We start from the raw sequence: 25747 nt of genomic DNA, 5'->3' as shown, positions 1-25747 counted from the left end.
AGACATGGTAAAGATGGCCTTGTTTAAGTTTAAACTGAGCATCAGAATGAGGAGGAAAAAACAAGGTTATTTAAGAGTTATGAGATTTGTATTGTGGATTTGGTGCTGACAAGTAAGCAACTGTGTGATGTTATCGTGTCAGTATAGCCAAAAACCTGAGAAGTGTTTTAAACAGACAGTGAAAACGCGTAATAATTATTACTGTGGCAACTACGCTGTCAGTATCAGAGCTAAACATGCACAGTGTTACAACATTTCGATAAATCTAAAGTAAGTACTGGATGTGACTCTCTTTGAGGAGATACAAAATATTAAAAGACTCTGATGAAGTCAATAAGGACATTATTGGTTGGGACAGGTTTAATTGTAAAAGCATTTAATATTTAATTGTCAGTGTAAATCCAAAAGAATTTATGACTGTTCAAAGAACAAAGTGCATCTGGGCTGTCACTTTTAAAAAAGAAACTGACTCACAGGTTATTGGGTATGGTTTAAATTCATATCAACCACGTACTCGAGGACCTGAGGTCACACTGAATGGTGCTGCTGTTTAATTATCAACCTGCTCTATCAGATGATTCCAGCATTTTTTGCAGTGGTGGTTTACTGGGAGGACAACAGGACAGAATTTCCTGAAAGCAACCTTTTGAAGAAGAAAGCAGAGCCTTTTGCAAAAACAGTACAGGAAATATGATCCGCTGTACACTTGCTGCTGTTTAACGGCTTCACTACACAATTTCCCAAAAAACACTTGAGAAGGGGGATTCCTCTCTGATACTATAACTGTGGTTCCACACACTGTGGTTCTGATTGTATTTATCACTGAAGCTGTTTCTACACATCAATAGTCTCCTCTAACCACCAGGTCCCTAGTTCAAAGTCTGTGTGACTTCCGATGTATTCCAGAGAGGGTAACTCCCCCTGTGAATTCATGGCGACTGAGTGGACGTCATGTGTCCCACCTTCAGTATGCTTTATTTAGTCTGCGACCTCACCTGAAGCACTCTTACCTGCTCTGTTTCTTGTTTTTTTATTTCATAATATTATCACTGTCCAGGTTGATTTGCTGTTCTGCTTTTCCAAAAAAGGAAATGAAGCATGGCTTTCTATGAAACTTAGTTCTGCATTTCTTTGAAACGTTTAGAACTACCCTGATGTTTTTGCTTCACTCGTTAGCAGACAGACTATATCTCTTTACTAAAAATATCTGCAGCTCATGGAAACCACAGTAATCAACACAAGTGAGGAGCTGAAGCATGTTGCTGTGTTCTGACAGCATCTACATATACACATACAGATAGCACAGGTGTCACTGAATATAAGCTTCTAAGAGGTAAGAGAACAGAACCATTTGACAGTTAGCACAGAGCTTTAGCATCCTCCATTACTTGGGTTCTGATTAACTCAGTGCACCAAGTGTAGTAACTTGTTAGTTTTATGTGTAATAGAAGATGACCTTAACACAGTTTAAGACAAAAGAGAGCCTAGTGTTACCTTCAGCTGCCTTCATCAGTCACTTCTGCCTCTTCCTGCATCCTGAGATGGAACTATGAAGTGACTTTCCATCAGTCTCAGAGAGGAGGAGGATCTGTCTGGTTTCTGTCTGACAGCATTCCTGCTGTCACTACCAAACCACACCATCACACTGTTGTATTTACTCAGGTGAAACGTCAGGGTAACTCATTGTGTATTGCTACACCCAGCTGCATAGCACAGATGCCTTATTCACTTAGTATGTCACAATGCAGGTTAAAGTTATATGAGATGTGATGTTTGAACACCTTCCATTACTTATTAATACACTGAGACCATTTATCAAACAATTTAGAGGAAATGCCCTTATAATGTGGCATGATCAAAAACATACACATGGGTGTAGATCTGTTTAAATCGATCTTTGCCAGTTCCTCCTAAGCTGAGCCTCTGGACTTTCTCAGGGGTTCCATGATAACTTGAAGAGGCCTTATAGGACAGGAGAGGTAAGAAAAAAAAGTACTGAAAATGTATCCATGTTTCCAACTTTAAACTTGAAAGAAACTCTTGCTTAAACAAAATGTGATGATATCTGTTTTAAGGAGCCAATCTCTGTTCAAGGTAGTTCAAATGTTAAGTCCATTTCATCATGGCAGCCATATAACATGAACAAGCTCAGGGTACATTATTATTAAACCATGTGAGGAATCAGAAGATGCCTCATATTTTAGTCTATGATATTCTTATTCCTCACATACATCTTGCATATAATGAGAACATTTCTAGACTGATTTTTTTAGCCAGTATTAGCCATTTGCTGATATATTGGTATCGCAAAGTTATAATGAGTGAAAACTCTAAGTAAAGAAGAGGCAGGGGAAACACCCCTCAACTATGTTATGAGTTTTGATGTCACACAGCGTGCCAAACACAGGCCACTTCCCTCTTGGTAAGACACATGCTTTAAAATCCACAAACTCAACAACCAGCTGACCTGAGCAGAATCGGGCAGAGCAAACAAGTAATCCATAACTACTTGTGACAATAAAACAAGATTATTTTTAAGGTGGATTGTAAATTTTAGAATGGGTCTTGTATAACTTGTATAAGTCGTCTTCTAGCACCAACCTGCTCTCTGCAATCATCGAAATGATCTGCCTGTCTAGACATGTCACTAATAAACACTCGCATACAGAGAGTAGTTGGCATAGAAAAGCAACCGCATTCAAACAGAACTAATCCAACCAGACTATACAGAGCAATGCTATTAAATTTGCCATCAATGGGCAAAGAGACAAAACACAAGTTGAAGGTGAGTGTCTTGAGTTAAAAAAAAAAAAAAGCCTAAACTTTCTGTGGCAATGTTTTAATGAGCCATCTACGCTGAAAGCCACTGGAAGGTCCCCCTTTTACAAGCCTGCGTTGTGCACTTAAGGTAGGAACTGTGTCCACACAAATTATTCATAAGTGAAAACATTATGCAGTTGCTTATTTTCTGTCAGATACACTACTGGTCAAAAGTTTTAGAACACCCCAATTTTTCCGGGGGGGGGGGGGGGGGGCACCCAAAGCCCTGAAAACTCTGAAGTTTAACACTACCACGGATGAACCTTCACTAATTTCAGACATTTTACTTACCTAAATATCAAACTTCATGGGTTTACATATAACTATCATCTGCTCTGCTCAGCTTGATTTTAACTAATCAGAACAAATCTTTATTTTGAGTATTTACTGCTGTAGCTGCTTAAGCATAATGGGGGAAATTTGCTGTTTGCTGGCTTAGTTTTCACTTGGGGTGGGTAGATTGATACAAATGATCAATGCTATGAATACCATCATTGTTATTGGTATTAGATGAATACCTGTGTGATGTGATCGATAGCCTACTTTCATTTAATTTCTCTGCTGTATGTTCACAACATTAGTATCATTTCATCAAAGAGTAGACATGCACATTTTATCCCCCTTTTCTTTGCAAAAAAAATACTGCAAACTATATGCGTTTAGGGAGGCTATTTGCTAATGTGGCATCGTCATCAAATTATTTAACACATAAAAAATGTGAAAAAGAGGAAGTCCCTGAAACAGTCTCTGACTAGTGTAACAGACAGAGGCAAAGCATATCCAGTTAGCTTATATAGTGGTGAAAGTAATATTTCAGTCTTGACTTATCAACTGTTGGATCTTCAGCATTAGTTTATGTTGATTTCGAGTGCTCATCACAGCTGTTATTTCAGCTGATTGATTAATACTAGACTAGCCTATATCCAGACATTTATGTTACATTAATTTAGTCATTAATTTTGAAAAAATATACTCGTGAAATATGATATGTCTGAATATAATAACACTTTTGTGTACATTACAGGACTTCAATAGTAACACACAATGAAACTGAGTCAGTGAACCAGGGTTCAAATTCAGTACAATTAGATTAACAGGGGTGGCTGCAGCTCAGGTGGCAGAGCAGGTCAGCCACTAATCAGAAGGTCGGTGGTTCGATCCCAGGCTGCATGCCTTGGGCAAGATACTAACCCCATGTATGCCTCCTGGTGGTGGTCAGAGGGCCCGGTGGCACCGGTGTCCGGCAGCCTCGCCTCTGTCAGTGCGCCCCAGGGCAGCTGTGGCTACAATGTAGCTTGCCATTACCAGTGTGTGAATGGGTGAATGACTGAATGTAGTGTAAAGCGCTTTGGGGTCCTTAGGGACTAAGTAAAGCGCTATACAAATGCAGGCCATTTAACAGCATTAGTTTAGGGGCCTTTTAGATGTTACTTGTATTTGATTTGGTAACCGTCCCTTGTGCCTCTCACCCCACAAACTACAGATTTCTCTCACATACATGCAAACATGTGTTTCTACTTACCCTTGAGCAGGGGCAAGGGCGTGAGCTCTATAGGTTTGCCCTGAGAGCGGAACTGGGACGAACTCTGCGACCGCTTCTGCTTGGCCTTCCTGACAGACTTCCGTGAAAATCCGTCCACTTTGTCCACAGAGGGAGCTGTGGTGGCTGCCGAGGACATAGCCCTGGTGAGAGAGACGGGGGGGGGGGGTGTGTCACATTAGATGTGTTCAGAAAGCTCCAAGTTTAGGAAGCAAAAATGAATTAAACACAAGAAGAAAAAAATTGTCAATTGTCAATTTTCATAGGACAGTTACATTTCATAACACTTTATTTGTGATCATTTATAATGTCAGTCATCATGCTGCTGGTGCCGTCACCGCTCACTCCCTCCTCTCACTTCTCAGCCAATTGCACAAGCTTGTGTTGATAGCCATGTGCTTCAACAGTGTATTGACACTGCTCGAAATTATTTTCAATTTTACTGGTTTGTTAATGAAATGTAGTGATTTGTCCAGAAATAATTTCTCTCAAGCTCTAAATTATTCCAAGAATTTCAGCATGGAAAGAAAAAAAAGAAAATCTTTAAAATCACATAAAAGATCAAATAACCCCATCTTAAAATTATTATTTTTAAAAGTAAAAAACACACACACATATAAAAACAACTTATATTAGTGTAATGCCAGTATTGGCTTTAAATTAAGCATTCTCATTCCAGTTTGAATTTAAGGCACAGGAAGCAAGTGTACAACTTTTTGTGTGTGAGCGTGTGCGTGCACCAAGGTCATGCAGGTCAAGAGTTCTGTTTTTTGATAGTAAGCACATGCAAATGGACACAAAAAAAAAAAAAAAAAAAAACACAACAACATCCCCAGTTACAGTTTTAGCTCTCTGCGAGTTCATTTTCCTGCAGCCAAAGCAGACAGCCTCATTTTCCCAGCATGGGAGACACTTTAGGCTTCAGTTCAAGCATGGTTACAGTACACAAACAAGCGGCACTCCTACCTACCAGAAGACCATCAAAGTATCTCAAACACACACACACAACTAAAAAAAACCTTTAAAAAAACCCCACACGCACATACACAGCGGCACCGACAACAATGGAGCTGGTTCTGCAGCTGCGAGCTATCGACACAGTCGGAGGAAGCTGAGGAAATGTCAACTGCTGTGTGTGCTGGCTGCTGATTGCATGTTAAAATAACAATTAAAAAAAGAATCTAACAAACTAACTTCTCAAGCAACAAAAACAAGCCGCAGCAGAAGTCACACTTGAGACTACTTTTCTGCACCACACCCAGGAGCACATGTTTGGAAGAGCACACTCAGGATTTGTTTTTGGCTGTCAGAGGTACAGATCTGTCAGGTAGCCACAAATGTGGGTGTGGTGACGTTATTTTTATTTTATGTTTTTTTAAACCTCTTATGGGGCTAAAATTTTTATCAAAGTTTCACATCTGCAAACTAACCCCGTTTTTGTGCTCCTCTGGTTACATTAGCATGTATGATGCACACTGCTCAAAGATCTGCTGTCATCCTTTGATATAAGCATGGTACCTAACTCTGCAAACAAGTAAATATTCATACATACGCCAAGCTAACATGCTAAGATTTTCATTAGTGTCAGTTAGGCTGGTGTACTAGCCAATTCAGTTGTTCAGGTAGTTCGCTAATAACCTATAAAGATACGAACAAAACCAATGAAACATCCATTTAAAAAAAACAAACACGTGCATGAACAGCCTGGAATGTCTGAAGAAAAACCAGTAGTTTCAAAAATGTGCTGCTCTGGCAGTGGCTTTGAAGAAAACCGTAAAACTGACAATGATTCGAATGTTTGGTTTAGATCAAATTTGGCCAAAAACTAAAGACATGATCCATTTTTTAAGGTCTTGCAACATGATGCTTTCTGGTGCAAAATAACCAAAAAGCTCAAATAAACCCTCCTTCTTCCAGGCCATCCAGGGGGACGCTGGCAGACTCTGCTTCAGACACCAATGAACTGAAGGAATAGCGATACCAAAACACAACAGCCCGGTTGCACAGAATCGTTTCTCAACTTCTGTGAACTGAACTGTGTTCTGATCTTAATCTTAACCTAAATTAAAGGAAACGCAATGATTAGAAGTGTGAGTTGTCACAGAGTGTCTCTCTCCATAAAGTGTGAATCCTGACAACATGTGAACCATCACAACAAGTTTCAAATAACCTTAGAAGGAGCATGAAGTCATGAACTCATCTTTTGGGCCCTGACCAATTACAGGTATTATAGCATGACTTAAAAAGGACCGCTCAAGACATCCAGGAAAAATATTTTTTTGGAAGAAAAATGGTTCAACGTTGTTGCGCCAGTGTAATAAGTAATCACAGGATAGAGGTTGTTGCTGTAAAAGCTCGTTCTTTGAGTTATGAAACTCAGGAATTCAGCCCGTAGTCAAAGATAGAAATTAATTTAATCAAAGATGTGAAAAGTACAACTATTTAGTCAGATGTGAGTGTGTTTGGCTTTAACTGACCATATTTCATTAGTACTCCCACTTTCTTCTTGCAACAGTACTGTAAATGGGAAAAATACAAAGCTCAATATCAACCACAAGCCACAACAAAACTGGCCTCGGTTAGTTAGCATGAGGCTTTAATCAGGACATAAGGAAGCTAACTGGACTCTGATTTCAGGAGAGGACAAAGAGCCTGATCACTAACTGACCTGGATGGCATGGGGGGGCTGAGAAGACATAAATTCGAGTGCTAACAAAAATCCTTATATACCGGTAATAAGACATGAATGAGATGCTGCAGGCTGCGGTCTGTGCTGGCAGCAAATGTTCTGTCAAAAGGCTGTCATACAACATGCCCACCAGGCCTTGTATACAACAGAGCGAGGAGAGGTACTACAGGCTTGGACTTCAGTACAAACACGTACATACGCACATCATTCATATGGATAGTCGAAGCCTTTCAAAAGCTCCCTGAGGATGCACCGCTTATTGTCCATCATAGTAAAGAATCTACAGCAGTTTTAATGACTGTAGAGAAGCAACATGTACATCTGTGGTTCTCTGTGATGAAACTGTCAGCACTGATGGAATATGACTACAAGAGGAAGAAGATAAAAATCAGGAGTGCCAACTGTGATTATAAGAAGATATGCTAAAACAGCCTCAAAACCACAGTTCTCTCATCTTTCTGCTAAGCATTAGATTGCAGATGTCAGTGTTTAGGACAGTTTGTACACATTTACAGCATACTGTCATTACAGACTGACTATGTGTGTTTGTTTACATTACAATGAGCCAGTCAGCAGGAGAAAAGGCAGAGTCCTCCCAAGAACATGGGCTTCCAAATTCAAAAATCAGTCAATCTAGGATGACAATTAAAAGTTTTGGAGATTTTCAAATGGCAAAGCCTCAAGTTCAACCACAAAAAAGTTTTAACGAGTTATAGAAGAACTTGCTATTGCGCAATCAGTTTTTTCCCCTTTTCCAGTTGTAATGCAAAACTACTTTGTTCTTTTTTTTTTAATCTATATTTTTGCAATTGAAAATTGCAACAGACTGTAAGGTCTTACTTTAAACATACGGCAAATAGATCCAAAGAAAGCTGTCAGTGAGAATCATCACAATCTTCCAGGTAAACTTTCAAATATCTATTATCATTGTTTATCATTTGAATGCAGATGGAGACCCTGGTTCAAGCCAGACGTTTTGCACAACTACAACAAATTAGCACTAGCACATAGGTTTAATATAGACAGAACTACCCTGAGCGAACTCAGTGCAGCCCACAACATCCTAAAAGGAAAACAAAAGCATCAACAGCTCACTTACAGAGGCAAACAAGCCTTTTCTATGACGAACTACAGCACATAATAGATCCCAAGGGACGGCTAAACATCTGTCCACTGTGCTGCATGCATCAGACATGAAGCCAGACTTTGATGGTCTGGCCAACAAAGGTGGTCGTGTCATATTCATTAGGGCTGTTCGATATAACGATATATATCGGATGACGATAGAAAAACGTCTATCGTTTCATTTTACGCTATCGTTTGTTTCGTGGTGTCGCAAAATAAACTGTTTACGGCAATATTTTTTCATCATTTTGATGGTCACTGTAGTGGCTATATTAATTTCCTAAAGTTCTCTCTTTCTCTTATATTTAATATAACCACACTATGGAAGGACAAGCGCTTGTTTTTTATGCGTTTTCGTTAGCAACAACGACGGTAAAACCACGGCGTGTCCGCTTGTTTATTTTCCACATAAACCTTTCACAATAAAGCTCAAGATCCTGTTGAGGCTTTTCAAAATAAAACGAGTCACGTGAAAGATGCAGAGTATTAACGGATGAGAAGCAAAAAAGAGCCGCCAGGTGCTAAAAAATAAACCTTAGACTCAAACGTTAGAACAGGCTTTTCCCCGCAGCACGCCGTGTAATAAATACTCACAAAGAAAACGGCGGCCGTTACAACTTATGTCTAAAAATATATCGTTTCATGCATCAGTTAAAACACTTGACTCCAGGTACGCGACGCCCAGCTGGAAACACTTCACGCAAGTCGAGATGCCCGACATTCACAGAATTTACAGGAACTGTTACATTTTTGTAATTTATATCGTTATATCGACGATAGATGTTTTAATATCGGGATATGAGATTTTGGTCATATCGCACAGCCCTAATATTCATTATTTCTGAGTGAGTGTATAAGTAGACTTGTCAACCAGAAAAAAAAAATACAATCTACCAGGTAAGATACAAGAAACCATTGGAGTAGATATTCATTTACAACAGTACTGATGCAACACTTGCTCTAGTTGACACACAACTTTACGCAGCACCACTGCAGCTAATCAGGCAAAGCCCCTCCCCTCACCTTGAGGTAAGCATATGAACAATATCGCTAACAAACCTGTCATGTAAGTCATGACTGTACGCCAAACAGGATACTTTCTGTTAAACTACCACAGCTCCCTACAGACTAGGGATGGGTACCGGTGTCCGGTGAGACCGGTTCTGACATAAACGGTAGTAACCAGACCGAAAAGCAGCGCACATTTCGGTGCTTTATTTCGGTGCTTTTTTTTTCCTGAGCCAATTCTAGCCAATCATTTTACGTTTCCGAGGATAGTAGGCGGGGCCAGGTACGTACATTCTTTTAGAGCAGAGCTACAGATTAAAAATGCCCAAGGCGAAGCGGTCAAAAGTCTGGCTGTACTTCACAGCAAAAGATGCAAACTCAGCAGCCTGCAACAAGTGCTTTAAGCTGATACTGTGATATGTGACCTCAAATCTGATCAAACACCCGGCGACGCATAGCGGGTTTTTTTAAAGCCGAGAAATGCGCCGTGTTTGATAGCTTGCTGCGAGACCTCACACCGAGCACATCTACTGCGGATGTGGTGCCTGTTATCGGACCTGGAGTTAGCAACATCCCCCAAAAACCCGAAGAGGAGAGTCCTGGCCCCTAGCCCTGTCAGCGTAGCAGAAATGATGACGGATGATGATGGCAGCAGCAGCCGTTCTTCTCTGGGTGAGTAGCTTCATGTTGTTCGTGTGTAATTAACGTTGAGTACGCCAACCACATTATTACATTAATGCATGTAAGGTGAACTAGCAAACACCGTCGTAGTTACATGCGGCTGTCTTCTTGTTTGATGGCAGATACTCCCTTCACCCTGGCCAAAAAGGCTAAAATGACCAAAGAAAAAGTGGAAAACAGTTAAACATGAGAGGTTTTTGGACAAAGTTTGTGTTTTTTCCATTGTTTAAGCACTGCTTCCAGCCAAGAGTGATACCATATATGCCCTATAGCTGCAGAAAAGGCTAACATTGTTATCTTTTTACGAAAAAAAAAAAAAAAAAACAGCTGAACATGAGAGGTTTTTGGACCAATTTTGTGTTCTCCATTCTTTAAGCAACGGTTTGAGCACCGTTTAAGCACCGGCACCGTTTCAAAAGTACCAGTTTGGCACCGGTATCGGATAAAACCTAAACGATACCCATCCCTACTACAGACACAGAGTCACAAATGACAACACCAATTATACAACGAGAGTCATCTGTCAGTACTACTCACGGTCTTCACTTTCATTGTCACCCAGCAGTTAATGATCCAGCTGTGTGAATGCCTTCTGTTTGGCATCAGCACCGTCACTGGTCTTGGAAAATACCTCCAGCTAAACACTGATCTCTCCTGTGGTTGGTTAGCATCAGCCAGCCTGGCAGCTAACAAACTTAAAATTCTGCTTAAAAAAAAAAAGATACTATGGTTGAGGACAACACACGATGGAGGCTTGGTTTGTTTGTTTTTTCTTTGTTGAAAGATTTCCTGCCATAGTTTTGCCTTTCAAAACTATTCAAATGTGAGCCTAAAAAGTATGTCAGCTTTATCACAAGGCTGACATGCGCTACAGTATAAACATAACAAAAACACTTGCAAATTGACACCTTGCCACTTGTTCTCTGTGCTGTTGCTGTGGGTACAGAGCCTTACAGATACCGGACAAAGCAAGGCTGAGGCATCTAAAAATCACCTGCACTCAGCGATAATCCCTGGCTAATGTCTGAAAGTGGACTAGCTCTGACGTCGTACTCGTTGACACCTCTTGGATAATCAAGTTTTACTCTTATAAACGGTTAAATCAGCACTTCCAGCTGTCTTTTATAAAATATAATATTAAATTTTTTGGCGTGGGCAGGGGGGGTCCATATCAGCCCCAAGATTCCATTATAATATTATGGCGAGACTTTCCAGCTCTTTGTGTTCATGATTTCAGGCAATACAAGTTTTAATCTCTGCTATGACGACAAAGAGCATCATTCAGCTCCAAAAAAAAAATAAAGTAAAAAAGAAACAAGGCAAAGACTTAATTTCAATTTCTACCTGCTACATCACAAATGGTAAAAGTAAACAGTACAAATTGGTGCTTTTCCACTGCAGCACCACTGAAAATGACCAAATTGCGATTAGTCACCTTCGGAACAATCTAAAAACTGTACAGCCACATTACTTTCCTTACCTGTGGATAGGACCACTGGAATCCCTGTGTACAACCATCAGTGCCTCACGTTCAATCGTTCTCTCTGACTAAGCAGCTAATGGCGACAACACTCCACAACACACGAGGGAGAGCAAGACTATGCCGCCTGGTCAGACGTATGGCACCCAAGCACCAAAGCCATTCTCCTCCCATGCCTCTTACATAAGAGAACAGATGACATCCAAACAGGCTTGGTGAGGGTGGGATTAAAGAACAAGGAGGAAGGAGAGAGGAGGGGTGCATAGCAAGCAACAGGGAGACCAACCGAAAGGGAGGACGAGGAGGGAGGGAGGGAGGGAGGGAGGGAGGGAAGGAGGAAGAGGAGGGAGGGAGCTGCTGTACGACAGGAAGTCAACAAACAGGCAATGGCAAGGCCGAAAGAAAGGAGCTGGAGTAAGGGAACAAAAATGCACACGCAAATATGTACAGGAATGCAGTGCTGTGGATGAGAGGGATGTCAGGCATACCAGCTTAAAACATGCTATGCAGTCCTGTAAAAAACTAAGTATACCCTTACTGCTTTCTAAGGAATTAAGAATTAAGAATAGCTACATGCTGCTGATCAAATGCAGTTGATTGTTGATCATTAGCAAGTGTGAGCACCTCAATAAAAGCAGAAGTTTTAGCAGTTTGCTGGTCTTGAGGATTTGGGTGCGTGTTAGCAATGGGGTGGATGTCTCTTGAGTTTTTTGCAAAAGTCACAAGAGCTACATTTTAGACTCTACAGGCCTCAATTAGCATGTTAAATGTTAAAGTTCGTGAAGCTACAATTTAAAAAAAAGATACTCAACAAATAGGGCTTCTTTCAAAGTGTTGCCCAGAGAAAAGAAAAGAAAAATGTAACAGCATGGCTCAGGTTTATAGAGCTGCATCAAAACAAACCACAAAACTTCTTAAACAACGTCCTTTGGACAGATGAGATCAAAGTGGAGATGTTTAGCCATAAAGCACAGCACGACGGTTGGAGAAAACCAAACACAGCATATCAGCTGTGTACCTTACTCTAACTGTCAAGCACGGTGGTAGAGACGTGATGATTTGAGCTTGTCTTGCAGCCACAGGATCTGAACTGGTCCACCATGAACTAGTATTCTGTAGTCAAACACGAGGCCATCTGTCTGTCAGCTAAAGCTTACCCAAACTGGGTCATGCAACAGGGTAATGGTCTAAAGCACACCAGAAAATCTACAACACTATAGCTGAATAAGAACAGAATCAAGGTATTGCAGACCATACCCTGATCACAGAGAGCTATGCATTAACAAATGTTCACAAACCTCAATGAAATGAAGCAATGTTCTAAAGAAGAGTGGACAAAAATTTCTACACAGGGATGTGAGAGACTTATAACGGCATACGGAAAACTATTTATTCAACATATTGCTGCTAAATGGTTGCACAAGCTACTGATCATGCTGTGGACTTAGTTTTTTACAGGATTGCACAGTGTGCAGTATTTGAAAAGTTTTCATAATACGACAAGAGTCATATTTTGGTACAGCCCAACTGTTTTTCTTTTTATTTAATGGAAATAAAAATAATAATAATAAAAACATTTTCTTTATATAGGCCTGCAAAATCATTATCTACATTGTTAGAAGTACATTTGGCTTATTAAATGTCACAGAAATAGTAGAAAATAAAAAAATAAATAAAGTCCGTGCCACTTATGTAACATCTACAGGTGTCTTGGTTTGTCTGGCCAACACTCCATAACATGACTCTGATAATAATTTGCTTCAGAAAAAAGAGCCTCAAAGACACTTTTTGGTTGTTAATTAAATTATTTTTTTAGCTCATCCATACCAAAAGAAATCTATAAATGCACAGACTGTTTTATTTAACTTGCTTTTATCATTATTTATTCTACTTTTTTGCTAAGGAAAACATAAGTGTTCATTATAATAAGTTAAAAAAAATGTAAGTGTTTTTCAATATTTACTGCCAGCAGTAAATGTCATCTTATCAGTCAAAACTGAAAATATATGGTGCAGTTCGACATATAAGCAGTTGATATCCGTGCATGCATTATTTTTGCATCAAACAGTCCTTTGTGTAAGTTAAACACACGATATGCCCTTAAATTCAATAATTCATCCTGCTTTGCAGCTTTTATTGCCTCCCAAAAATAAGAGTCATGCAAGTATCATGCATGTCACAGCAACATAAAGAAGACAGGTTACTTTATCCATCCAATAAAAATTGCTAACAAATTGAACTAACAATACCAGTATGAATCCCTGGCTTACTGTACTGAATCCTCATACTTCCGAAAGTCTCCTGTTGCTACTATCAGCTGAATGCTGCAACCTGACAGCCCATCTAATTGGTGTGATTCATTCATGGGTGAACTGTGCTGTTCACACATCTAAGTACAAATGAACTCAGCAACTTTCAAACACACACACACACACACACACACACACACACACACACATATAACCACACAGAGCTGATAAGGAGGCAGTTAATGTACCAGCCTTGTCATAAACACAGAAGACTTTGGATGTTAAGTTATCTGAGTTAGGGTTGGACCTGTTAACAACATGGTTAAACTCTAGAACCTTAAAGGTGAGCCAGATGTGACACAGAACAGGGGTAAACCTTCCTAAAAAAAACAGACAGTGAAAATATGCGTATATGAAAGGCCACACCTGGCCTCCTATAAACGGCTGGGGATCTAGAGACTAGGCAGAATAAAAGCAAAAGTAGGAGTAGTATGATAATACTTCAAAGTTAGCCCGATGCATTGCACTCATCACCATGCTCCCACCTCTCATCTACAATGTCACTACATTGTTATTAGTGGCGATGATCTCTCTCTCCCTCCCTCCTAACGGTTCTATACACATTACTCAACATGTAGAAACAATGGTGGTCTGTGCAAGAAAATATAAGATGACAAGTTTAGAGGTACGAGCCTGTCAGAAACAGCGTCTTAGTGCATAGCCAGTCAAAGTTCATGTAGGATTATCTCCACACCGTTTGACAGTTGGCTTCACTTGACAGGAAAGCTAAACTTGTCTCAGGCTGGGTTCATGGGGCTTTTTCAACTCACGAGGATTAAACAGCAGCATTTACTTTGAGCGAACCAGCCCGTGGGCCGCTTCATACAGCAAAAAACTCAATAAACCCCAGTTTCTGTACAGTGCAATTTGATGTCACATATTTGCCGCTGTTATCAGCTCGAGCAGCAAAGTAGGCCATCAACTCTAAGGTCAAAAATGAAGCCGTTCGGGAGAGCTGGCGTTAGCTTGGGCAAATCGGGCCTGGCAGCGACAGCAGCAGCAGCAGCAGAAGGAGGAGGAGGCAGCGCAGCATTCAAAACTTGACAGCGCGATAGCCTCACTAGCGTTAACTAGCTAGCAGTGTTAGCATCCCGACTAACCGTTACAAAGCCGCATTGAACGCTAGATAGTCGTCTCCAAAGACCACATAAAGCTCTAAGACATTATAGCCATGAAGATAAAGCGGCTTTCATGTCAAAGCTTTGAAGCTTTGCTTTAGAAAATTATATTTTCGGTAGCTAGCTAACGTTAGTGCAACGGTTATCGCGGGTTAGCTCAAGTTGAACATGTAGCCTTAGCTTAAGACCCGCCACCAGCCCAAGGAAACACAAGAAGATGATTAAAAGAATGAAACTTGCGATTATATCAACGCTAATATGTGCTAATAAGATAGAGTTACCTGGGTGGGCTCGGGCGATCACCCATCATCCCAGATGTAAATACGGGGCAGTGCTAATGCTGCTACCGTTAGCTAGCGCTCACAGACTGACAGAGTGACCAGGCTGGGAAACACACACCGTCCCGAGTCCCGACCCGAGCCCGACAAGCTGCAGCCGACCAAGTGGCTGGTAGCTCTCCAATCGTAGTACTTTACCTTGATCCTCTGCGGTTCGCAACGGAGACGGCGGCGAGGAGTTATCCTATGTTTGGAAAGCTATCGGGCTATTAGTTAGGCTACCTCCAGTTCGGTAAGAACAGCCTTTCCCCAGCAGCGGCGGAGCAGCAGGAAAATCTTTGGCCTGAAACAGCCAAACCCACGAGTAGCCTTCCTTCCAACGGAATAATCCTCAAACTCCCATTAATTACAAAATACACCTATACAAACGATTACGTTAACGCATTTACATTCCTGTTATTGATTCACTCGCTCGTCTTCCCCAAACCCCTGGATTTTGGTGTTTTCTTTGCTCGTCTATGATCCGGGGCTGTTTCCTTTCACCCTATTGTCAACACTGCTGGGTTGAGACCATGGCACACATAACAGAGACGCAGCGTAGCGTAGCGTGCTGGACGAGCATCTGAACCACGTACAAAGCTGATTGGCTGCAGGGAGCGATGTCCGCAATTGTGATTGGACAGCCAGAGCTGTCAGTCACAACACGGAGAAACGAGGCTCCGAATCCGTCGGTTAGGTAGAGGAGAAGGGACAAGGAAAAAGATCGGGGCAGAGAGCGAAGTACCGTGTGTATGTGTGGAGGCTTCACCACGCAGCGTGCCGGAATGAGGCTAAACCTGTCCGAGGCCCGGCCCTGAACCTCGCTTCTCTGTATCCGCATTTTAACGCTCGTTCTGTTCAATCGTTTATTGCACATTTATGAGTGTTTTTGAAGACCTCACAGCCGAAGCAGTGCTGTGTGAAAGACGAGTGCATTTTAGCCCTAGAACCGAAATTAGAGAGAAACACAACAGCGAGAGTTACATAACTGATATATAGGTCTGTGAATGCGCTATATAGCTAATGCTAGGGCATGTATGGGTGTTCCCTTTACTCGCTCACGTATTGGTTTTCTCTCGCTTGCTAGCTTTTTAAAATATCACATTTACAAATAGTTTCTGCTCCAACTTTACAGCAAATTATACACATTTTTTTATTAAAAAACAATATACCATATAATTCATAAGTAGTCACTACACTGGAAACGTGTCAACTGAAGTGTTACATAGGCCTAGCTATATGTTATGTATTTGAATTACTGGTGTTTTAACGTGTAAGTAGCAATAATTATTAATATTAACGCACTGTGTGCAGGGGTAGTTTTATCTAACGTTATTGGCTTGGACAATTATGAGGCAGAAGGCCGTGTAAAAAGGTTTCGCACCTTTCATACAAAATAAAAACAAAAACTTTATATCCCATAGTGTTTTTCTATAGCTGTTTTCTGTGTCTGTGGTTGTTTTGCTTCTTTAAGTGTTAATTTTAGTGTCATTTTGTCTCATTTTATGTATTCACAGCATCTCTGCGGCATTCCTCTGTGACTATTTGTGATTTTTTTTTTTTCATCTGCTTCCTCATCATTTTCATCCTTCTAGCTGTTTGCTGTCTCTTTGAGTTTGCTTTTCCTGTTTCGTTATCATTTCCCTCTCTTCTAGTCCTTTGGCATTTCTTTAGTCACCCTGGTGTTTTATAGTTTTCAAGGAGTATCTTTGGTGAGTGTAATGTTGGTTGTGATTTTTTTTTTTTTTTTGCTTCATTCAGAACTCCACAAGATTTGGTATGTCTGAGGCAGCGAGCATTGTCAGCATCATCTCTAGTGAAGTATTTTCTCACTGTTGTCACTAAGGACAGAAATAGCAAAACTGCATCATATTGACCAGCGAAACCACACTTTGGTTTTGCCACTGTAACAATGAAGCCTGCTAGAGGCCTTGTTCACACTTACTGAAGTAAAATTACACACAACTTAGAGGAGACATTTCTCTACAGCTTTATTTCCCATATCAACAAGTTTTAGTAGTAAAACCTCATTTGTAGCTAAGTTAGCATCACGACTACACTACTAAATTAGGAATCATGAACTTTATCAACAATTTAAAAAGAATGACTTAAAAAATAGTTCTGTATTATGTTTTTTAAGCAATCAGGGGTCATATAAATTCGGTTATCAAATGAGTGCACAAATAAGCATGTGAGTGACCAACAAATTAGCGGTTAGGAATACAGTGACTTATCAAGAATATAAACAGATATTTAAAAGAAAAGATGACGTTTCTCCATCACCCCATTCTCAGTAATGGTCTCATTGTGGTCACTCTATAAAAACTGTGGCTCCATCACTGTCTTTCAGTAATATCTGCAGTAAAGTTTACTCTTTTCTGTGCAATTATATGTATACAGATGTGAAGAAGTCAGTTTTCATGGGACTCTGCAGTCGTTTGAAAAACCTGTGACTGAGTAGCTTGTAGAACCACCGTTAACAGAAATAGCTCTTTATGGCTTTAATGACTTTATCAGTCTTTCACATCATTGTGGAGGAATTTTAACCCAGTCGTCTTTAAAATGTTGCTTCAGTTCAGTGGGCATTCGTTTATACTGAGCCTATTTAAGGTCCAGCATTTCAGTCAGCTTGATGCTTTTCTTTTTCAGATATTCTGCTGTAGATCTGCTGCTGTGTTTGGAATCATTGTCCCGTTGGACCATACACTTGCAGCCAAGCTGTTGGACGGATGACCTAACATTTGACTTAAGAAAACTTTGTGTACAGAGGAAGTCGTGGTCGACTCAGTGACTGCAAGGTGGACGGGTCCTGCAGCTGCAAAACTAGCCCAGATCATTACCCTGTGCTTTATTATTAGTATTTGCGCTGATATGCTGGTACAAGGCTTTGTACAGTTTGGCCAAACATCTCCCCTATCGCCTGTCCAAAGGATGTTGCTCCAGAAGTCTTGTGGTTTGTTCAAATGCAACTTCACAAACTTTAGCCACGCTGCCATGTTCTGTTATGAGAGAAGAGGCTTTCTCCTAGCAACCCTTCCAAACAAGACATACTTGTTCAGTATTTGCTAATTGTGCTGTCATGAACTTTAACGTTTAACTTGTCTGGGCCTGCAGACTCTGAGCTGTGGTTCTTGGGGTTTTTTGTAATTTCTCTTCACGTTGCACAGTCTGACCCTGGAGTGAATTTCCTGTTACGTCCACTTCTGGGAAAATTGTGGGATTATGGTAACGCACACCCAAAACTGCCAAAACCTCTGCTGTTACAGGGCTGCTCACGCTTTCTGATGATCAGTTAATCGAGTGCATCTGATTAGCAGCATGTGGCTGCTACTTACCTTCTTAAATCCTGTGGAAGCAGTGAGGGTGTACTTAGTTTCTACAGAGTCCTGTGAAAACTTCACATTAAGGTACCAAACATATATAGTAAAAAGCAGGATGTGAAGTCCTCTCTGAAACTGAGTACATTAGGTACACCAGGTTATTAGGTACACCAAATTTGGATAGCTGTTTCTTTCCTTTTACATGTAAATATCATTTAGCTTCCAGAGTGAGACTCCAAAAAGATTTGTCTTTTGTTTTGTCCGTCTGTATTTACTAATAGAATGTAATGACTCAGCCGATGTTTTCACACTGCAAAAAATTCATAGTATGATGAATGGTTAAAAGAATGCAAAGATGAAGCCTGAGTCACTGCAATGATCGCTAATGTGAATGAGATTCACTGCATGACTCCACTGGCTTGAAACACACACACAGAAACTTGCACTGCCAGTCTAGTTATTCCACTCGCTGCCATTTGAGAAGGATAGCTGCAGTCTCAGCGTGATCCCACTGTGCCGCGCAGCTCAGGTGACTTTCAGGAAGTAATCCAGTAATAACAGCTGGCCAGCTGAAGGAATCATTGGAACTAGAAGATATAAAGTGTAAAAATGGATATAGGAGGAAGCTGTCAGTATGTCATACTATACCGTATAACAAATTTAATGCATAGTATGTTTCATTGTACTTCATTGTACTTAGTGGAAACCAGTCACTTTACAATACCAGTGTAATTAAACCTCACTTATAACAAACAGTTTGCTGTTTTTAAGATGTCCTTCTCCTCAAGATGAATCCTTGTGTTTGGAGCCGTATTCCTGCACATGCTGGCTCTTATTTACTATTGACTGCGACACATCTGTGCTACTTTTTACCAGTATTCTGCCATGGAAACCCTCAAATATGTGCCATAATGGTGTTGGAAGATAATCTGGGCAACTTTACTTTACTACAGTTTACTTTTCTTGTAGTTTTTCTGCTCATTTCCAACCTTATTGGGTGGTAGGCCTAAATAGCTCTCAGTGTGGGTTTGATCAACCAGAGACTCAATCATGTCAACGCTCAGTGTCAGTAGACTGGCAGTGATATGCTGTTTATTACCAGTAGTAAATGTGAGAATATGCCAAGCAGGGTTGCGGATTATTACTTCTTTTTTAAAATTCATTGATTGTTCATTTGATCCATGTAAATAAAATACCCACATCAACATTTCAAAGCTGAGAAATCATAAAAAGTCCTGTATTGCCCAACCAACAGTCCAAGGGTCTCAACTGTGAGCGATACAGAAACATTAATCGAAAACAGCTGAAAATCCGATGCATTACTTTTTACAGAAACTGGACACTTCCTGCTCATTTCCAGCTCCAGATTTTTATACTCAACTCTGTTTGAGTAGCTTTGCATGATTCCAGTGTTAGGATAATGCTTATTTCTCTCATCTGTCTCAAACAAGCTGTTTTAGCTCCTCTTCTTTTAAGTCAAACGAAAATTTTAAACAACAGGTGGGAGGGTCCTCTGTCCTGAAGAGTACAATATCAGGAGCTGACACTGGAATGAACCCGAGCTAGTTTTAAATTCTACTCATTTTTGGTTGATTTGGTTGATTCTCTATTCTATTAATTGACAAATCATTTCTAGTCTAAAACATGAGTGACACCTGTCAAACAGCAACAAAAGAGCAAGCGTGGCAATGAATCCCAGCAGCATACAATTATGATACCAACAGTGACATCTCCTCGTCCGCTTTGTGTTGCTTTCTGGAAAACATCAGATGCAAGCAGGCACGTAGGGCACAGGACAGATGACTGTGAGAATACAGACATGAAAAGCTGCTTTTGTGATTCAATGAAAATAAATCACTAAAGCAATCAGTGGAACATGTCCAGCCCAAGGAGAACTGAGGCTATCCAGACACACAAAGCTCTGAGGATGGTGGCTGGTGAGATGCTGGAACAGCAATTGTAGCCTAAAAACTGAGATGTGCTTCTAGAGAAGTGCTACAGTCCTGCATGCTACAAATATAATAACTATAAAGACTGATTGTTGTGGTGAAGTCACACAGCATGCCAAAGTTTTTATTAAACACACACAGCTCTCTTCATATTAAAATACATGCCCTGTTTGTTAGCTGGGGCCACCAGATCTCTATCAAAGACTAAAATACAATTTGCCTTTCAAAGTCACCTGGTCACAATTTTCCTGCAAGCTGGTTTCTTTGTAAACACTGGAAAGGTCCATATTCAGGCTGCTATGACACACTAGAATATGCTTTGCTTGTAAACAGAAAACTGCACAGTAAAAACAACAGCGTCTATCAACAGCTGAGGCAAAGATGAACATCATTTCATCTGCTTACTGACATCGTCCTCAACAGCTGAGCTGCTTTAAATTTTAGGACACAGGACTGCTTCAGTCAGGTCAGTGTTCACTTTATTACTATGCTGTCTTCTTTTCTCTGTGGTAGCCATGTTTTTTATGAGGTCTGGATTTGAGTCTGAGAGCTGACTCGCTCTTCATAGACTCCCTTTTCCCTGCTGTGAGCTCCTCTCCACCCGGTTTCCACAGCAAAAGCTGCGCATCCTCCCCCCCGGTGAACAAGGCCTCCCCTACTGCATCCCACAGGAAGCAGCGCACCGTTGAGGCGTGGCCACCCTCCAGGCTCCTGAGCAGATGAAGACCCCTGGCGTTACACTCCATCAGGTGGAGGTCTCCGTTGTTCTTCCCGCCGACCACCAGCAGCTTTTGGGTGTCCTCTAGCCACCGCCCCCCACCAGGTAATCGACGCCTCGTCCGTCAGCCAGTGGAGTCAGGCTGCGAGCGTCGGAGGTGCTGAAGATGGTGAGAGGCTCATCTGTATCCAGCTGGCCCAAATCCCACAGATGCAGCCCCTCATCGTGGCTGAGGCAGAGCAGCTGGGTGTAGTCGGCCCCGGACCAGCACACCGAGCTGGCTGACGAGTCGCTGTTGCAGGTGGCAAGCAGCGCATCCTCCTCCGCCCCCCGGCTGAGGTCGAAAACATTAACGAGGCCATCTGTGGAGCCCGAAGCCAGGCGGTCCTTATCCCGGGGATGGAAGCGCACCTGTGTGATGTCATCGCTGTGCGACTCAGAGTACACCCCAAGAAGCCCACCTGCTGGTTTCCTGGAATCCCAGAAAACGAGGAAGCTGTCCTCACTGTCCACTTGCTCAGTGCCGGCACACAGGAGCGTGTCGCTGCAGCTCAGGTCGAAGCTGCAGTAACAGTGCGTTGGATCGCTTTTAAATTTCTGGGCCGCCTCCGTCCCGGGGCGGCGGACATCCCACACCCGGACCGTCCCGTCAGCAGAACCAGAGTACAGGAGGTCAGAGGAGGTGTGGCCAAACGTTACCCCGCAGAGCCGCCCATTGTGGCCTTGATATTCTCCCACCTGCTTCAGTGTGTCCTTGTTGTGCAGGTGGATGGTGAAGTTGGAGCAGGACACCGCCAGAAGGCCACTCGGCTGCAAGGCGACATCCAGCAGGTAGGTGGGCTCCTCCGGACAGGACCGCCTAGCGATGGACAGAACTTTGAGCTTTTCCTCCAAACCCTCCATGGAAGCTCCTGATGAGTTCCTAATGAGATGGAATAATTTAAAAAGACACAGAAATCACTGATCAGCAAATCCAGCAACTTTGTCTTTCACTTCCTGTCAGTGGTGAAAACCCTGCAAGTCCTGGGATCCACCTGTGCCTGCAACTCATGGGTTTTATAATCTAATACAGAACTGCTTTTCTACAACTGTGTAATAACCAGCAGCTAGACAGTGGTCTGAATGTGCTCATGTTTATTCATGTGGAAGGAGACTTGTGGGAACAGTTTCTCCCACTCACAGATAATTGTGAATATTCTTCTAAATTATGCAGCAATAACAGTGCTCTTACACCACAGTGTTGTCAGTCTGTGTGTAGCTTTAGTGGGGAAAATACAAAGTTGTTGTTTTTTTAAAATATATCCTAAACTTTTTCTTTCTGAAACACCAAAGCAAACTGCTTACAATTCAGTCTCCTATAACAAGACTCAATAGCAAATGTATATTATCTACAGCTTTCTTTATTTGCTACATACATACGCATATAAGAACACAGCTGATGATGTTTAATAAATCACCGAATCCAACTTTGTAATTCGGCCCCCAATTAAAACACTTCCAAAACACCTCCAATATTCATGTTTTAGCTCTAAACACGAGTACTAGGGATTTTTTAGAGTTTGGCGCTGGGGTCTAGCTCCACATTCATCGTTCATCAGTGTAGTGAATGTTACCGTGTCGCGTGCTGTTAAAGCCGACCTTCCTACCTGCCACAAATGAAGGGAAACTCCCGGTGTGTTACACACTAGTGTTTGGACACGTCCGCCGCCATTCTGGAAACAACACAATAGCCCACTGCCACGTTATTACAATAAAAGACTTTGGCGTTAAAGCTTTTAAAAACACGTAACTGAGTTCATTTCATCGAAAACTACGCATGGAGGAAGTGCTTTGTATCACAGTGTGTACAGACCGGGTGGAAACGTTCTTCATGACATGGTTCCGTATTACTTTTCATATTCTGTTTTAATCTTTATTTTTTTAATATTTATTATGAATTTATTTCCCTCGCAGTGCACTATTATAACGTTGCTTGTGAACAGTTTATATTTAATTTTTTTAATAAAATGAAAAATGTGAGAACTGTAGATCACTTGAGCATGCATCAAGACGTACATCACTATTACACTGTATTTACGTAAGAACAGACATACAAACTGTATATATTTACATTTCTTGATTTTGAATTTATCTCAACTAAAAATTGTGCAAAAATGTGTTCTCTCTCTCTCTCTCTCTCTCTCTCTCTCTCTTTAGAATTTAAAGGGTTTAATATATCTCTGCAGTGAGTCAGTCAGTCTCACGGCCTGGATTTAATCAAAGAGAAGAACTGAAACATTATACTCAACAATTTACAGTAAATTACGAGGTCCTTAAACTGAGACTTGATTCATCATGCACCGGGGTTTCGTCTAATTTACTTTGCAGAGGAAAGATTAATCAGCTTATTCAAGAAACACAGCTGCCGCGAACCAGAAAGCATCAGAAATATAAATTAAATATGTAAAAACAACCTATGAAGCATTGCATCAATGTCTGTTATTAAATTTTTCTTCAATTTAAAATCTTAAATGTTTTTTTTCGCCTTTGGCAATTTAAAGATGGCTTTTTGTTACAGACATAGTTAAAAATAGGGAACAGAACAAGAAACTCAAAAATATCATCAAAACACAAACACTTACTGTATTACAAAGGGGCACTAAAGCTGATCAACTTCTACTATTTTTGTGCCTTAATGAAATTAATTCAGGTGTGATACTTGTGTCGTCCAGCAGGTGGCAGCAGCAGCTCTCATAGGTCTCAAACTGTTTTAGGCTTTCCAGCTGACCCAAATCTGACATCGGAGCCACACAGAAACAAATTAAAGACAACCTCAGTCCTTCAGGGGTACTGGAGTAAGAGGAGGAGAGTGAAGGAGACTTTTTCCTTTTTATTATCTGACTCACTCTTGTTCTGAAGTCTTTCATGTTTCTCAAAGCTCTTTGTATAATCCCAGCTTCCTCATATTTGCATCTGCTTCAAACAAATCTACTTGCTTTGTCTTTCAATTTGCATCTTTTTGTGGTCATTTAGTGTGTATTCATACTCACTGTGCATCACTTTGTATTCTGGTTTTTGACACAGTGCCCCTGTGCGGCACATTTTAGTCCTTTTGTGGGTCTTTGGTACTCATTGTCATATTTGTTTGCAGTTTATTATTTATTTTGCATTACTTTGTCATGCGTGCTTTGCATTCCTCCATGATCCATTTGAGTCTTTTTGCACCCATTTTACTTCACTTTGGTATCATTTGCATGTCTTTACAGTCCTTTTTCATCTTTTTTGATGACTGTTTGTGGTAATTCTATGTCTCTGTTCTCACTTTTGGTGATTCTATGGCTCCTTTGCGCCTCTTTGAGCTTTTTTTGTGTCTGCAACTTCAATTTGTTTGTGTCGTGAACCTCAGTGTCTCCTCTGTTAACCTGGAGACAAATGAAGGATTGTGAGCAAAGGCTAACTAGAGTTTGAAGTGTGTGAAGTTTCTGCTGCTTTAGCCCAGACTGACACACTCATCTTTCCCAGTAAAACATCCACAGAGCTTCACCCGCAGTCTCTAGCACTGTCACTTTCTAAAGCAAAGGAAAAAAAGAAGTAAGTGAAAGTCTTTCATGTTCAGGCCAGTAGCTGGAGTTTCTCTTCCCTTGCTCAGCTGAGCAGCTTTGGCAGAACAAAGTGGAAAGCTGGTCCTCCTGTGACACATCACAGCTCTGCAGCAGGAGAAATAAACACAGCAGAGACTGCGTCATCAAAAAGACCCCCAAAACAGTCAAGTTCTTGTGCAGATAATATCATGCAACAACCTGTCCGCATGTTCTTTCACATGTGGACTGAATTTGACCCGTTTAAGGATTACTGTCCTCACCAGCACAGGTTTTGCTTCGTGAGACTTCCTGACTGCAGTTTGGTGACAGATGAATCAGCGGTCTGTTAGTTTTTCCATCATGTCTCAAGGGAAAGCTGGGCTGACATTCACACACACGCGCACACACACCAATTATTTATCCACGATAAAACAAAAAACAGAGTTTGGGATGGCTGCATCCAAAGCATGAGAGAGAGAGCTGACATCATGCAGGACAGTTTAAGTGGACCTGGATGAAGTTATTTGTTGAAAATTTCTTTGAACACCTCAGTGGCACTGTAGTTTGCATTGCTGCCTCACAGCAAGAAGGCTTTGAGGTCAAATCCACCATCTGGCCAGGGGACTGTCTGCGTGGGTTCACTCTGGCTTCCTCCCACAGACGTCCAACAGCTGAAGGTGGCCTGGCAGAGCATTTGGTGATGTCCATGGGTTCTAAACTTCAGGCAATCACAGAGTGCAAAAGGATTCATCCAAGTATCTAAAACATTTGTTACATTTCAAATTATGTTAGTTTTCCCAATTAGTTTTGATCCTCTGACTATTATAAAATATCTGTAGTTGAAACCAATGTAATGTAAAGTGTTGTAATTCAAAAAGTTTGTAAAACCTATCAAATTAAAGTTCCAAGTGTGCACATTTTATTTGATTTAAAATCCACAATGGCGGTGTACAGAGGCAAAACTACAAACACATATATTTTTGCTCCTTTCATTCTGCAGTCTGTCACTGCAGGGATTAACTGAGCACAAGCAGCCACATTACTTGATTCTCTCATTTATTATTCTCAGTTAATTCACACAGACAGAAATAAGCCACATTTTCAATCACAGAT

General features: G+C 41.1%; 2 protein-coding genes and 1 long non-coding RNA gene across 6 annotated transcripts in view; 1 reads left to right on the top strand and 2 right to left on the bottom strand.

Annotated features, from left to right (window-relative positions):
• Positions 1-15615, bottom strand: part of ppp2r5eb (protein phosphatase 2, regulatory subunit B', epsilon isoform b) — a 51090-nt gene extending 35475 nt beyond the window's left edge. Inside the window, exons 1-2 of one of the 4 annotated variants that reach the window (XM_005455929.4) lie at positions 15052-15615; positions 4343-4503 (exon numbers count right to left, since the gene is read on the bottom strand). In XM_005455929.4, coding sequence (XP_005455986.1) covers positions 4343-4503; positions 15052-15080 — 190 coding nt within the window. In that variant the 5' untranslated portion in view covers positions 15081-15615. Of the gene's footprint in view, positions 1-1494; positions 1515-4342; positions 4504-11343; positions 11499-15051 lie in introns of those variants that run through there. The other 3 variants (XM_003451175.5, XM_005455928.4, XM_019348965.2) reach the window with 3 other exon arrangements.
• A 103-nt stretch (positions 15616-15718) lies between these two features.
• LOC112843060 (uncharacterized) lies at positions 15719-20025 on the top strand. Its single transcript, XR_003215176.1, has 2 exons — positions 15719-15918; positions 17737-20025. It is a non-coding gene; the product is annotated as an uncharacterized LOC112843060 (long non-coding RNA).
• Positions 20026-20448: 423 nt separating this feature from the next.
• On the bottom strand, positions 20449-22939 carry wdr89 (WD repeat domain 89). The gene is given in 3 exon segments (XM_019349211.2): positions 20449-21167; positions 21170-21996; positions 22721-22939. Coding segments are annotated over 2 exon segments (1134 nt in total). The 5' UTR covers positions 21978-21996; positions 22721-22939; the 3' UTR covers positions 20449-20841.
• Positions 22940-25747: the final 2808 nt, after the last annotated feature.

This window comes from Oreochromis niloticus, linkage group LG19 (assembly GCF_001858045.2).
Source record: "Oreochromis niloticus isolate F11D_XX linkage group LG19, O_niloticus_UMD_NMBU, whole genome shotgun sequence".
Taxonomy (NCBI): domain Eukaryota; kingdom Metazoa; phylum Chordata; class Actinopteri; order Cichliformes; family Cichlidae; genus Oreochromis; species Oreochromis niloticus.
Note: the sequence above shows the minus strand (reverse complement) of the source record. Positions and strands in the feature narration are given on the sequence as shown.